The sequence below is a fragment of the Ceratosolen solmsi genome, unplaced genomic scaffold (genome assembly GCF_000503995.2).
Source record: "Ceratosolen solmsi marchali unplaced genomic scaffold, CerSol_1.0 scaffold30, whole genome shotgun sequence".
In the NCBI taxonomy this organism is placed as follows: domain Eukaryota; kingdom Metazoa; phylum Arthropoda; class Insecta; order Hymenoptera; family Agaonidae; genus Ceratosolen; species Ceratosolen solmsi.
The window spans coordinates 3,584,916-3,600,525 of record NW_011948421.1 but is presented as its reverse complement, the minus strand read 5'-3'; the positions used below and the strand labels follow the sequence as shown (position 1 = coordinate 3,600,525).

Here is a 15,610-nt window from a genome sequence, read left to right as displayed (position 1 = left end):
TCATTTTTTTTTTTTTTTTTTTTTTTAACAGCGAGAATAAAAGTTAATTGTTAAAATAAATTATTATTCTATGTAATACTTCTAGCTTATCCGTCTCTGCCCCTCCTTCTATCTCGTCATTTCATTAGTATTAGTAAAAGCATATTTTATTCTGCTCATAAAACATCCTTCTTCTGTCCTCTGACGCCTAATGAAATGTGCAAAATTTGAAAGTCTAGAGCCTTCTCACTAGGGGTGCTACCTTCATTTTCATTTATGTCACTATTGTTCGATAGTTATTTACACAGATTTACAATAGTACTTTATTTATTCATTTATAGATTTCATGTTTATACACATTGATGTTACATGTGCCTACATTTTCAAGGCGAAATCATACAGATTTCATCTCAAACGGTATACAAATTAAAGGGATATTTTTTTTGTTATTAAACAAAATAAATCGAAAAAATTGTTTTACTGACTTGAAGTATAAAATAGGTATGTAAATATGCATATATAAGCATGTGTGTTTGTATGTGTGCGTGTAAGAAAAAGAAATGATAAAAAATTACCGGTATAAATTATATTTAGTTTTTAATATACGCTCGTGTTATAATAACAATTTACTTTGGAATTTGTGATTCTCCATCATTAAATAATATATTTTTCTACAAAAAGTCACTCGAGCCTTTTTAAAATATGACTTTAATATACAAAATCGGTTGTATTGCTACAGTCCTTTGGGGTTATCAGATTTTATTGAATATTTTTAATAAGTTATATACAAGTTACTTTTCAATCAATAATAATGTTGATCTCTCATCGTTGGGAAAGTGGGCTATTGTAACAGGCTGCTCGCATGGCATTGGTAAGGCTTTCGTTGAAGTTTTAGCTAAGCAAGGATTAAATGTCATTTTAATCAATGATAATTCCCAAGAATACAAAATACAAGATACAATAAAAGATATTGCTGAAAATTTAAAATTTTTATACAATATTAAAACGAAAATTATTTATGTGAATTTAGTTGAAAGTGCGGAAGCTTTTCAAATTATAGAAAAAGAAATTATAGGTTTGGATATTGGAATATTAATAAATAATTTTGGACAAAGTTATCCACATCCAGAGTACTTTCTTGATTTACCCCATAATAATAAAATTTATATGAACATTATCCAATGCAATATTGCTGTTACAACTAATATGTGCCAGATTATTTTGCCTCAAATGGTATCGCGTCATAAAGGAGTTATTGTTAATATAGCATCCTCGGCAGCTGTAATTCCAAGTCCGTTATTAACTGTATACGCAGCAACAAAAGCATATATATTGAAATTTAGTACGGATCTTCATATAGAATATAGTAAATATGGAATTATTATTCAGTGTTTATTGCCTGTTAATGTGACTAATTCCACAAAAGATTGTTCAGAAAGATTAAGAAAATGGATTTCACCAAATGCAGAACAATATGTTGAAAATGCAATTACAACCATAGGAAAAGATGAAATAACAACTGGCTTTTTTCCACACACTATGTTTATTTGGATCGTTCAATTAATATACAAGCTGTCGCCAAGATTATTAATTTTTGCAATTATTCGTGTTATGGAAATAAATAGATATCACGCTATACAAAAATATGTCTATTAGAACAACATTGTATTTTTTATTTTTTAAAGAAAATTTTAAACTCTTTTAGAATGTAATTCTATATAATAAAATTTTGATAGTCAATCTTAATTATCAAGTAATTAATTTTCTACCTCGTGTAAAGTATAAAATTTATTTAAAAATTTGCATATATACTTGTACGCGGTTACTTTTTACTGTGGATATATATATTGTTTGAAATTACAAAGGGCCAAAGTATATTATTTTTAAGCCAAGTATATTATACTGATTAAAAACTTAAAAAATTTAATAATTGTATAAAGAAAAATATATCTTTAGGAAACGTAAGCGGTACTCATGAAAAAAAATGAGTGTCAGATATTTAAATAATCCTTATGAAGATTATGTAGAAGGAAATAGAATTTCAATTCTCGACAGCAATAATCTTAACGTATGTATTCTTCAAGTTTATTTCAAGGTTTTATATATCTATATTAATTTCATAATATAATGCTTTCTATTTATTTTAGATTAGCGATGAATTTAAAGGAATATTAAATGCCGGTACAAAAGTTTTATTAAAAAAATTGGAAGCAAACAAAAAAAATTGGTATTATCTTGACGATTATTCGCTATATACAGGAATATCAGGGATTTCATATACATTTTATCATTATGGAAAATATTTTAAAGATCAAAACTATATATCTGTAAGTTTTTAATTAACATTTACCTTTTAATTTGTTTAAATATTTCGCAATCAAGTATTATTTTAATTCAGATAGCTCAGCAGATACTGGATAGTACAGTTAAAAATTTAAGAGAAAAGAGACGCGTAACATTTTTGACTGGTTATGCAGGGCCGCTTGCATTAGGAGCCATTATTCATCATCTACAAATGCATGAGCACGAATCAAAAAAGATGATATCAAAGTGAATTTAATTATTATAAAAAATCTATATAAGTTTAGTGTATTTATTGTTGTATAATTGCATTGGCTACTTTGCAGATTAATATCACAAGCAATGTATGCTATCGAAGATTACTCAGCGTCTGACTTACCCGATGAATTACTTTATGGTCGTGTCGGATGTCTATACGCACTCCTATTTGTCAATAAATATATAAATCCACCTCCTATAGAAGAGAATATCATTAAAAATGTAATTTCAGTATTTAAATTGTAATTAAAATTTTTAATTATAGATATTATATAAACAGCAATGTTATTTCAGATAATTAATGAAATCTTAAGGTCTGGAATAAAATATAATAAACACGAACATGATACACCTCCTTTAAGATATACGTGGCATGATACCGAATATCTTGGTGGTGCTCATGGAGTGGCCGGTATACTTTATGTATTGCTACAGGTAGGCAAATTTTTAATAAATAAACTCTTATTCGTCGTTATTCATAGTTTAACGGTACAATTGTTTCAATACTTAGGCTCGCAACTATTTATCAGAAGAACAAATAAAGACTAAAATAGAACCAACACTTCAATGGTTAGAAAGTATAAAATACAGTTCAGGAAATTTTCCATCATCTATTGAAAGCACTACTGATAAATTAGTTCATTGGTGTCATGGTGCGCCTTCAATGACTATGCTATTTTGTTTAGCTTACGAGGTACCGAATACACATATTCGTAACCGTATGCAAATGAAATAGTTAAATTTGATCTTTAATTGTAGATTTTCAATAAAGAACAATATTTAAGAACAGCGTTAGAATGTGGTGAAGTTGTATGGAAGAGAGGACTTCTTAAAAAAGGTTGTGGAATGTGTCATGGAGTTGCTGGAAATGCTTACACTTTTCTTAGTCTCTTTCAGTTAACAAAAGTAATACCGTAAATCACTTGATACTTCTTAAACAATTGTATTGATGAATTTTTGAAAAATATTTATAGGAACCTAAGTACCTGTATAGAGCTTGTAAATTTGCAGAATGGTGTTTAGATTATGAAAGAAATCAAACCAGACACCCTGATAGACCATTTTCTCTTTTTGAAGGTCATTATATAATTTTTGAAAATTTAAAAATTCTTTTTCGCGTCTCTTTATTGATTTAATATGATTGTAATTCTTTTCTATGTCATTATTTGTGCGTATGCTTAATTACTATAGTAAGTAATAATATTGTTTTAGGTTTGGCGGGAGCAATTTATTTTCTTATTGATATGCAAAAGCCACTTGAAGCAAAATTTCCTGGCTATACATTATAAAGGAAATTACAAGAATAAGATTTATTTACATAATAGTAATTATAGATAATAAAAACACAGTAGTAAACTTAATGTCAGAAAATAATTATACCAAAAGCTATTTATATGCTATTACACTTCGATTTTGTAATATCTTTTAAATAAAACATTTAAAATAAATTAAATTAAAAGTTTTTTTGTTTTTTTTTGTTTTTTTATTAATTAATGAATTGATGTCAAATAGTTACGAAAGCAAATAGTAGCTCTTTTGTATTCATTGATTAATCGAATTGATGAAAAATGTAAAAGAATAAAATAAGTAAAATACTCAAATTCAATTCACTTTTTTAATTATACTTAACATTAATAAGCACTTTAATAAATTTATAACATTATTCGTTAATTATTTTTAATATAATATTATTGATTATGTAATTATAAGATTTGTTTATGCATAAGTCTGGTACACGTTAATTTAAAAGATAATAATATTTAAATGTTAACATGTATATTTAGTAAGAACAGTAAGTATTGCTAATAATTACATTTTATAATAATTGAAAATTATTATTACGCAACTAGTTCATTAGGTGAAAATACTCATTGAGAAGTACTTGCGTAGACAAATGGATGACATAAGATTAATGCTGTATTATTATAAAATAATAGAGTTGTAATATGAAAAGCTTATTCTTCCTGCAGGTATAAATAAATATTAATCAAGGAATTTCAAAATATTAACTGTAACGAGTAATAATTTAATTATCGGCAAGAATTAGAAATAGTATAGCTGTTTATTAAATCGAACAATAACACTACTTAAAGTTAAATAATATATTATTATATTATTTATTTTTTGTCTTTATCTCCAAATGATAAAATAATTTGACTATACAAGACCGCTTATTAAATAAAAGGGCAATAAAAAGTGAAATTTGATAATTCTTTATTGTCTTTTTAAATAAATTGAGTAATCAAGTATAAAATGTATATTATTTTACTTTTATTTACAATAAATATTCTATATAAATTACTAAACAAACTTTTATTTAAGATATTAGAAGAAAGATGTTAAATGAGATGAAATTAATTAATTATATATGAAATTTAACTCAATGGTAAAAATCAACAAATCTGGTTAATAATCGATCTTTAATACTGATAATAATGACACTTGGAAACTTATTAATTCAATATAATATTTTTATTATTTAAATCCACATAATTCTTTCAAAACTTCATATATGTTTGATATGTGCTTGTACACTTTTTTTTTTTTTTTTTTTTATGAGGAATGACGGTATTTATAGTTAAACGAAAAAATAAATTAAAAGATTTAATTGATAGGAAATAAAACTTGAGGGATAGGTAGTAGGAAAATGAGATAATTTGAAAGTTCCGCCTTAAGTATATATATAAGGATTATTTTCAATTTGCATTTTATCTATATCGTAATATACAATATATTAAATATCAAAGCCAGAAATATTTTTAAATTTTAATTATACTTTTTTATAACTGTCAATACGAATTTCTAATTTTGAACTTATAAAAAAATCTCAAAGAATTCGTGAAAAAAATGCATAATATTTTGTATTCTGTATTGTAAAATAGCAGCGTTTGGCTTAGAATTATAAAAAAACACATACTTGTATGAGTTATTCATACGTTTAACTTGTTATATAATTATATTAACATTCATATGTTCTAAATTATATTTTGCAATTAAATGATAAATTTATATGAAATTTAACAGTTTAGCTAATATTTAGAATCTACGAATAATAATATTTATTTTAATTTATTAAACTTATAATGACATTGAATATAAGCTGAAATTTCAAATTATCCTTAGCATTTAACATAGTGCGAAAGAGTAATTTTTTGATAATAATGATTATTATTACTAATATTATTATTAACTTAATACATTCAGTAAAAAATAAATAAAATTTTTTTAAAAACTTGTATTTGAAAATTATAAATAGATGCATTTTATTTCTTTTTTTTTCCTCCAAATTTCATCTTCCAAAGTCTATTATACTTTTCTTTTCCTTATCAATACGATAAATATTGTATAAGTTGCTTATCAATAAATATACTGTATTGTAAAGATAAATTAAGCATCGGAAGTACAGAGAGTCAGTCTCGAGTCAGTCTCGAGTGCGTCTCGTAAGTACTTCTGAAATCCATTTTATTATTTATTACGCATTTATTAAACTTTGTATATCATTATAAAATTGAATGTAAAATGAGTGGATCTACAGTTAAGTTATATATATCCAGACGTACTGTTTTACCTGATGGCTTAAAGTCAGCAATTTTAAAAGTATCAGATGGAAAAATTGAGGAAATCATTGTTTGTAGCGATGATGAAGAAATAAATGAAAAATTACAAGTACGTGTACACTAATAATATATAATAAAATAATATAATTCGTAAGATTAAATATTTGTTATTGTAATAATTATTTAAAAAAAAAAAAAACGAAAAATAGAAATATCGTGACATTGAGCACGAAGATTTTGGACATTTGATATTAATGCCTGGTATAGTGGATTCTCATGTACATTTAAATGAACCTGGACGATCACATTGGGAAGGTTTTTGGACGGCGACAAGAGCTGCTGCAGCAGGAGGTGTTACGACTATTATAGACATGCCATTGTAAGTGCGCCAATTTTATACAATGATATGTGCAGGCGATTATTATTAGGAACGAATAATAATTAGCAATTTAATTCTATTTATTCTTTTGTTACGGAATGTGTACTTGATAAATACTACATCGAAATATATTGATATATTATATTGACATATAATTATTAAGATATGTGGTAAACAGTGATAGGTAGTTAAGTCGTAAAGGATAAAAAAAGGAATTGACAAAATTTTTTTTATTTCTTTTTTACGAATTATTTGAAGCAATTGGTAATTTACATCGTTATTGTATATATATATACGATGTAAGAAATACGTTGTATATATAGTCACGTTAATTTGTTTATTTTAATATAATTAGCTTTCATTATAAGAAATATTTTTCTAAAATACTAAATTAAATTTTTAAAAATTTATTATTAAATAATTCGAACTCTTGTTTAACTGAAGTAATTTACATTCATTAAAAATATGTAAAATATCTAGAGTCTGTCATTACATATATTTTTATGTTGAATATAAATATTCATATGTATTTTCGATATATTAATCATATTTCTTGCATTTTCATAAATAAATAAATATATATATATATATATATAGCATAAAGTATTAAATACACAATAAGTAATAAGTATTTTAATTTCCAGTTTAAATAAACTTATATTGATAACCTTTCTTTGACAAATATGCAGAACTATTTTCATGATTTTTTAACTTTTTATTTTACCTCCCTAATGTACATTGGCTTTCTTCGATATTATAAAAAACGAATAAATATAATATTTATAATAAAATTTTTTAATTAAATTATTAAATTCTATACATTTTTATTTAACTGAGTATTATTACATGTTTGACTAAATTAATTTGATAGAAAAATGGTTCATTTATATAATAGAATATCATAAATCGTTGGTTGTTATTGTATATTACGTACGTAAGTCAATCGCTATAATTTTATATAACAAATCGTAATTATTTAATCAATTTTTATTATTTATTTTAAAAGTATATTAAATTAGTCAATTTATTCACAATTGTGTATTTACATCTATACACAATGTAATTATAATTTTTAAATTTATATAACGATTATCTATGGTACATATCTACAATTTTTTATATCTTATCGAACTTGAACAATGAATTCAATTAATTGAATTGAATATTTCAATATCTATATTTCTAATTTTGTAATAATTATACTGGAAAATGTGTCTATGCGTATGTACTTAAATAAATAAACAAAAACTATCAATTTATTAATAAAATTACTTTAAAATTAGAAACTCCATACCACCAACAACGACTTTGAAGAATTTAAAAATTAAAGCACGAACAGCTCAAAATAAGATATTTGTAGATGTTGGATTTTGGGGAGGCGTTTTACCAGATAATCAAGTAATAAAACTAATAACAAAAATGAACAATTAGACAAAGAGACGTAAGATATTAAATTATTGTATGCTTGTTGATTGTAGAAAGAGCTAAAATCACTCGTAGAGGCTGGAGTTGTTGGATTTAAATGCTTCCTTTGTCCTAGTGGTGTTGAAGAATTCCCCCATGTTAATGAAAATGATGTGAAAAAAGCTTTAATAGAACTTAAGGATTTGAACACTGTTTTAGCTGTAAATAATTCAAATATAATTTTTATTCAATTAATAGTTGTTAAATATATTGATGTATAGATAAATTATTAAAACAGTTATTATTTTATAGTTTCATGCAGAATGTGAGGTAAACGGTTTTCCTATTGAAGCGGATGGTATTATGAATTTATTATTATTCAACTACTAAGCGTTTATACGTTCATATATTTTATTTTCACTTATTATTCGGATTTTAAAATTTCTTTAATTTTAAACATATTATGTTTTGTAAATATATATATATATATATATATATATATATAAAGACTGTATAGTAAAATATTAAATTGTTTGTCTCAAACTATTCTGTATAAAATATACTTTTAAATGTTTTAAAATTTTCAACGCATTGTAGTCCGTCGGTAGTTAAGATATTTAATACATTTTTGCATCGAGTACTTTTAATATTTCTTTATTATTTGTAACAGAAGATCCTTTCGATTACCACACTTATTTGAAAACCCGACCACCAGTCATGGAAACTGAAGCAATAAAAATTATTGTAAATTTATGTAAAACTTTCAAGTAAGCAAAAATAAAGTAACTAAATAATACAGATATATTATAATATCCATTATACTGTTTGCGTTTTAGTTGTCGATGTCATATAGTGCATTTATCAGCGAGCGAAGCTTTGAATTTAATTAGAAAGGCAAAAGAACAACAATTACTGTTAACCGCAGAAACCTGTTATCATTATCTTCATTTCATAGCTGAGAAAATCCCACGAAGTGCGACACAATATAAATGTTGCCCGCCTATAAGATATAGTTCTAATAAAGTTAGTACTATCATATATATTTAATAAATAATTGCAATTGTAATTTGTAAATATGATGTGTGTTCAATCTTATATGAATAATCAAAGGAACGAAATTTATGAAAAAATATTATTAAATACAAAATTTGTTTAAAAATTTTAGCTTTACGATCATAAAACTTACGTTTATTAATAATTAAAATTTAATTACTGCTTTGTATAATTTATATCTCTATGTAAGTTTTTTTTTTTTTTTTTTTTTTTATACTAACTTTTTTATACAAATATATGTTCTAAATATAGGTCTTAATCGTAATCACAAATCAAAAACGAAACTCCGAAATTTTAATTGGCTTAGATAATGTTAATTCATACAAATGAAATGTATTATAAATTTTAATTAGTTAAATTCAAATCATTGGTGGGATTAATTTCAATTAGATAAATAACATGTTTTTTTTTTAGCAGAACGTTAAATAATTAATACGAGTAATGAAAGGCTCGATTAAAAGTATTTATATTCCGTATTTCTGATATACTTGCGTTTAAATAAAATATGTATCCAAGCACGAGATAACTTTATGTAAAAACATATAATTTTTTAGGTGGCAATAAATGTAAATAAAAAAAAATAAAACACATTTAATTATATTATTCGTTAATATAAAAATAATTTATTAAAATCCTACACATTATATTAGGATGTATATATGTAAATTGACTTAATTATTTATTTGAATTGATTTTAATTGTATTTGAGAAAAAATGTTTTATCGCTGCTTAACGTTATTTGACATAAATTATTAAAATTTCTTGAACTTTGCCATTGCTTGTAATATGCGACCTATAAAGGTAAAGTTATATTAAATGAAACTTTCATTGATAATAGGAGAAATTATGGTCAGCTTTAAAGGATGGGACACTTGATATGGTTGTATCCGATCATTCTCCCTGCACAGAGGATTTGAAAAAAACTGGTAATTTCTTGAAGGATTGGGGTGGAATTTCTTCATTGCAATTTGGCCTTTCTTTGTTTTGGAGTCAATCAAAAATGCATGGATTAAGTTTTCAAGATATTGCACGCTTACTTTGTTCGGCGCCAGCAGCTCTTTGTGGTTTAAACAATCAAAAAGGATCTTTACGAGTCGGAATGGATGCTGATTTTGTGATCTGGGATCCTGAGAAAACTATAGAGGTAAGTTCTATAAGCATCGTTTCAAATGCTTTTGTCATGAAAAATAAACAAAATTAATTTATAATATCGAACGACTTTCAGATTAATCAAAATGGAATTTTACACAAAAATAAGGTTTGTAAAATTAATATTCCAATAATAACAATTACTTTTACATTATCAATATTTTGCATGAAATTAAAGTTATCACTTAATATATTCATTTTCTTTTCGTTAATATGAAGAATAACTGAGTGATTCGGCCTTTCAATTTCTGCTTACAATAGAAAAAAAGCTCGTATGATAAAATAATAGAATTTCAATTTTATATTCGGCGCAATGTTAAATATTATATTCAGTATTATGTTGTTCTTGGCATTAAACGATAATTTTCATAAATCAATTAAACTTATTTAAATTAAACTTATGCTTAAAAGTTTACATATTATTATAATATATTATATTAAAACATCATTTGTATATTACATTACGTGACTTTTATTATCCGTTTTATCCTTTTATTTTTGTTCTTGGTCATTAGCGATCTTTTTGTTATTTAAATACAATTTTGATAATGTGACAATGTTGACAGTCATTCGACAGTGCAATTATATATTATTTCGAAAAAAAATTTTTATTATTACGCGTCTAGAAAATCGAGATTTAAATTTTTCCATCCCAAATTATAAATATTAAATTTTGTTTAACGCCTTTTCAACTCATTAATTTTCTTTATTAAAAAAAAAAAAAAAAAAAAATCCCTTTCTAAGCATTCATATATTACAATTTTGGTCGATAATGGCTTGTTATTTTTAATTTCATAAATATTTGTGGTTTTTAATTTTCGTCAATATATTTAGTCATTAAATATATGTAGTATATAAAAAATAGATAATTTTCCAATTAATTACTTAACCGATTGTAAACTCAATTTTTAGTTTTCATTTACACTTTCAAATACATTTAAGAAATTTTTTTCAATACAATTAAGTTATTTAATTTAATTCCAGATAACTCCTTATATAAATGAAACTTTGTTTGGAAAAGTATACGGTACAATTGTTAGAGGAAGCTTTGTTTACAAAAATGGTGAATTCTGCAAAGAACCAATGGGTCAACTTTTACTCCGAGATACTTTTATATCAGACTTAATGAATTAGTGATTATTTAGTCAAATTATCGTTAAACATATTTATCGTATACTTATTATAATAAAAGAGCATTCAAAATGGAGTTAATTTGTAATTTAGTATTACAATAAAAATATATAATAGTAACAATAGCAACAATCGTAACGTCATGACGATGACGATGACGATGACGATGACGATAACAATAATTATAATCATGAATGAAGTCTAATCCAGGTTTTTTTTTTCAAGTTAGTTGTTAGTGTCATATGTCACTGTAAAAATATAATAGATAAATTACTTTTATATTCCATAATAGAGTTCAGTTTGAAATCATTCTTTGATTTATTACTTCATTTACATGGAATTATTATTTTTTTTTTTTTTATTTTTTTTTTTTAGCAATTCTATATTAAATAATATTTAAGCTACAGTTGATAAAGTTTAATAAATAATTTTTATAGCGATTGAAAATAATTATTTCTTATTCTTTTATTGATGATGAACACATGATTGAATTGAATATTTTTAAATTAACAATATTGATATAAAGTTTGCCATCTCATTTGTTTCCGTGGTAGATTTTGAGTTGGTTAAGACGAATTACCTTATATTCTATTATTTATATTTTATCTACGATGGGCCTTGATCCCATAAATTTTGATGAACGCATGCATATAAGGCAAAATGTAAAGAACAAATATTATTTAATGAAAAAGAACATACAATGATAACTAAGGATCTATGTTTTAAAATTTCTTTAAGAGGCTAGATAATTATCAATAATTATTTTAACAATACCGACGTTTATGAATGTGTACAAACTGCTATTATTTTATTTGAAAATGTTTTTAACATTCGGTGCATTCAAAGCATAAAATAAAATTTTTGAAAATAAAAACAAATTATTTTCTCCATCTATCGCCGTTTTGTTTCAATGTATATTGTTAAAAATTATTGCAGTACTTAAGAAAAATATTAACTTAATTCCCAATATCCGTCGAGTAACCGGCATCTTTAAATATCCACCAATGGCTATGATCCTTGAAGCCAACTTCAAATGCACGCGAAGATGATTCACTTACACTGCTGACGTCATATCATCCAAATGACGTCACATTTAATACATTAATTGTAAAATAAAGAATAAAAAAAACATCTTCATATATTTAAAAATAATTTCTTCCATTGTCGAAATCAGCGGATGTGCATTTAATTTACGAGATCACTATAAAAGAGTTCAATGTAGTTTTAGTTTAAGCAAAACACTTTAGTTATTAATAAAATTAATTTGAATAATTGAGCCAATAAGCTCGATGAAAACAATACTGTAATATTCTTGATATATTAGTAGTAACGAATGACAAATCATCGTTAACATAAAACAAAAAATGTTTTATTATATAGGTTTTGTATATTAAACGATATATGTAAATTAAAGATATTTAATTAATAATCGATAAAAGCTTATAAATAGCTTATAAATTAAGATGCAAAAATCATGCGAGAAATCAGTCAGTTGCGCATGATTATCGCTGGAATAAAACTTTTATATTTCAGTATTTTATTTAAACATGGATAGAAATGAAAAATAGATCATTTATCAATACAAATTTGGACAGTATACTGCATTTAATAGCTGAAAAATGGAAAATTAATGGTTTGATACATTTGTTCTAATTAATTTGCAATATGTTGTATATAATGACCGAGATAATGCGTTTTTTTTTTTTTTTTTTTTTTTTTTTTTAAATGAATTATAAATATTTTATGAATATTTGTATATATATATATATATATATAAAGAAATAGGTATATATCAAGTATAATATAATGTGTTAAGAGTGAAAAGATATGAAAAAATATGAAAGATGACGAATATGTTTTGAAATTGTTATTAAAATATTTCATTGTTATTTATATTATAAAGTCAACTATTTGGATTGAAAAATTTTGAATAACTTTCTTTACTTATTTCAGTGTTTAATCCTTGAAATGGAATGTGTGTTATAAAATCTGTTTTATAAACAAATGTCTAAAATTTAAAAACTACAAATAGCTTGCAATCTTGGTAGCTAATAGTTGTTATAAATGACACATTTAAATAAAATGAACGCAGTGCATAGAAAAGATTATTTATTATTCCTTGATAGTTATTCATTGTGATTCATTGCGAAAAATCAATTTTTTAATTTCGAATTCGAACTTCAATGATTTTCAACGGCATCACATTTGTATGAACATTACAATATTTACGATTTTATGCTCAAAAAATTTGGAATAACCAGTGCGAAGATTTTCAATATAACACACTTGAAGTCGATAAATTCTACAAGTCATTTATGCTTCAGGATTTTAAGGAGACTTCAACAATGATTTGCAGTTATGAGCAAAAAATTGATTAATCATGTTTTTGAATTATACATTGTCGCGTAATGTTTTGGACTTAATTCGTGCCACTCTTATAAATCTAATGACACGGCCAATTGGTATTTTTGTATTAGACGGTAAAAACTTTTGTAACCCGAGGACGTACAACATACACCACGAGCACAATGTTTTGCCTCAGATTCTAAAAAATTGTTGAATATCTTTCTCTCCATATCCCCTTCCTCTTTCGCTCTTATATTTCTTTCCCTTCCCCTCGCTCCACCCCAACCCCATACGCACGCGCATTTTTTTCACAATTCTCGCGCGCTAGAGCAAAGGAGGAGAAATAACAGCGCGCGCGCGCGTACACAGAGAGAGAGAGAGAGAGAGAGAGTGAAGCGATTGCGTGTAGGTAGGACGCGTGTCGAGTGAAAAATCGTGGACTAGCAGCTCGCGCCTAAATGTCACGTCATCCCGTTGATGACGTCAGCGGCTGTTTCTCCTCTTTCTCTCGCCGGGACTACGAAATGCGCGCGAGTGTATCAATGTTTGCAAAGAGCCAGAGGCAATTAGACTTTAATCAAACGCAAGCGGATTCAAGATTCTTTTTGCACTTTGTGAGAAAAGTACATTAAATTTGTTGCTATTTCGGTGCCCAAGGGTCTTTTTCTTTTGCCCCTCTCCCCCAAATAATTATCATGAATTACTCCACGGTACACGCATACTTATGCGATTTATCACATTTATGCTTATTACGTCAATACGGTTAAAAGTGCTCTGGGTTCAATAACAGATATTGTTTTCCAAACTTGACCTTTGAAAGGCATTAATTCAACGAATACATTTGTCGCGCGCATTTTTCCGCGTACATAACGCACGAGCATACGCAACGACATGCTCGCACGCAATCGCGCGCGCGTAAACGCAACTATCGACTGTAGGCCATGAAAAACATTTTGACTAAGCCTCGAAGATTCTGGAAGCTCGCGCACGCTATGCCTTCCCGCATGCATTTTGACGTTTTCGATTTTCACTCGACTTGCTCGAACACAACAGCCGACTATACGTAACTTGTTGCTCTATATGATGATGATTCATTCATGTAAATTTTTCCAGTTATAAATATATACTCGTCTAATAAGGCATTGCCATTGTTTTTTTTTTTTTTTTTTTTTTTTTTTTTTTTTTTTTTGCGAAGCAAACATGACGTACAATTGTAAAGATTTTTTTCTTCTGTTTTGTTCTTTCTGCTCTTTTTTATTTTAACGGGACGTCGTCTTAAAAGAGTTTAACTAGATCCTTTAATGAGAGGTAAGGATGATGACATTGACGGCTGGAAAGGCTCGAAAGGAATATGCAGGTAGAAGGTTAGAACGACATCGCCTTTTTGTGCCAAAGTGACCGTCGTGTTCCACAAGCCGACAATCGCCAGAAATTTACTTTTTCACTTACCTTTCGACAATTCTTGTCTGCGTGCAACAAGAAGAAAACAAAAGAAAATAAAAAACGATAGAAAGTCGGTGGAGTAAAGGGCGACACGTGCAATTCGTCTGGATTAAGAGGGTGATAACGATGGAGGACGATGACGATGAAGCTGACGATGAGGATGACGAGACGATGACGATGACGATGATAATGACTACGACGGGTATAGGAGGGGGTGGGGTGGGGAGGTGGGGGTGGATGTGGATTATTTGCGTGTGCATTGGGTGGTTGGGGGGGAGTGTCGAGAGAGAGAGAGAGAGAGAGAGAGAGAGAGAGAGAGAGAGGGGTATAGGTCACATAATGGTAGGGTGCGTGGAAGATGAAAATGCGGGGCTGTTGGAGAGTTGGAGGGGCTTACCTCGCTACAGCTCCGCACGTGTGCGTGCGCGTGTCCGAGTGCGCGCAGTTCGCGATCGGTGGGTCGGGGAATGGGATAAGACGGGTAAAAGGGACGGTGGTGGGGGCGGCGATGACACGGTCAGGGAGCGAGGGCGGACGGGGGTGAGGTAGGACGGGAGGATGCGGAGGGTGGGTCGTTTGGTGGGAAGGACGAGCGGGAGGGAGGGAGGGG

General features: G+C 27.0%; 2 protein-coding genes and 1 long non-coding RNA gene across 7 annotated transcripts; 2 read left to right on the top strand and 1 right to left on the bottom strand.

Annotated features, from left to right (window-relative positions):
• The first annotated feature begins 1,088 nt into the window (after positions 1 to 1,088).
• LOC105361352 (lanC-like protein 1) lies at positions 1,089 to 3,967 on the top strand. Its single transcript, XM_011498499.1, has 10 exons — positions 1,089 to 1,336; positions 1,956 to 2,047; positions 2,127 to 2,306; positions 2,378 to 2,529; positions 2,607 to 2,760; positions 2,833 to 2,973; positions 3,050 to 3,232; positions 3,298 to 3,444; positions 3,513 to 3,615; positions 3,751 to 3,967. The coding sequence occupies exons 1-10, from the start codon at positions 1,147 to 1,149 to the stop codon at positions 3,825 to 3,827; spliced, it is 1,419 nt and encodes a 472-aa protein (XP_011496801.1). The 5' UTR covers positions 1,089 to 1,146; the 3' UTR covers positions 3,828 to 3,967.
• A 2,055-nt stretch (positions 3,968 to 6,022) lies between these two features.
• On the top strand, positions 6,023 to 11,287 carry LOC105361350 (allantoinase, mitochondrial). 4 transcript variants are annotated; one of them, XM_011498497.1, is made up of 10 exons: positions 6,023 to 6,204; positions 6,305 to 6,474; positions 7,758 to 7,872; positions 7,953 to 8,099; positions 8,191 to 8,236; positions 8,549 to 8,645; positions 8,715 to 8,901; positions 9,770 to 10,075; positions 10,157 to 10,189; positions 11,065 to 11,287. In XM_011498497.1, the coding sequence occupies exons 1-10, from the start codon at positions 6,058 to 6,060 to the stop codon at positions 11,212 to 11,214; spliced, it is 1,398 nt and encodes a 465-aa protein (XP_011496799.1). In that variant the 5' UTR covers positions 6,023 to 6,057; the 3' UTR covers positions 11,215 to 11,287. The 4 variants fall into 4 exon arrangements, with proteins under 4 accessions (XP_011496799.1, XP_011496800.1, XP_011496797.1 ...); XM_011498498.1 differs by having other exon boundaries at positions 7,758 to 7,881; positions 7,959 to 8,099; positions 8,552 to 8,645; XM_011498495.1 differs by having other exon boundaries at positions 7,758 to 7,881; positions 7,959 to 8,099.
• On the bottom strand, positions 8,019 to 15,166 carry LOC105361351 (uncharacterized). Of its 2 annotated transcripts, none has more exons than XR_912834.1 (3): positions 15,007 to 15,166; positions 9,969 to 10,067; positions 8,019 to 8,097 (listed from the first exon to the last, which is right to left on the bottom strand). It is a non-coding gene; the product is annotated as an uncharacterized LOC105361351 (long non-coding RNA). The 2 variants fall into 2 exon arrangements; XR_912835.1 differs by lacking the exon at positions 15,007 to 15,166 and adding an exon at positions 12,168 to 12,497.
• Between the last annotated feature and the right edge of the window lie 444 nt (positions 15,167 to 15,610).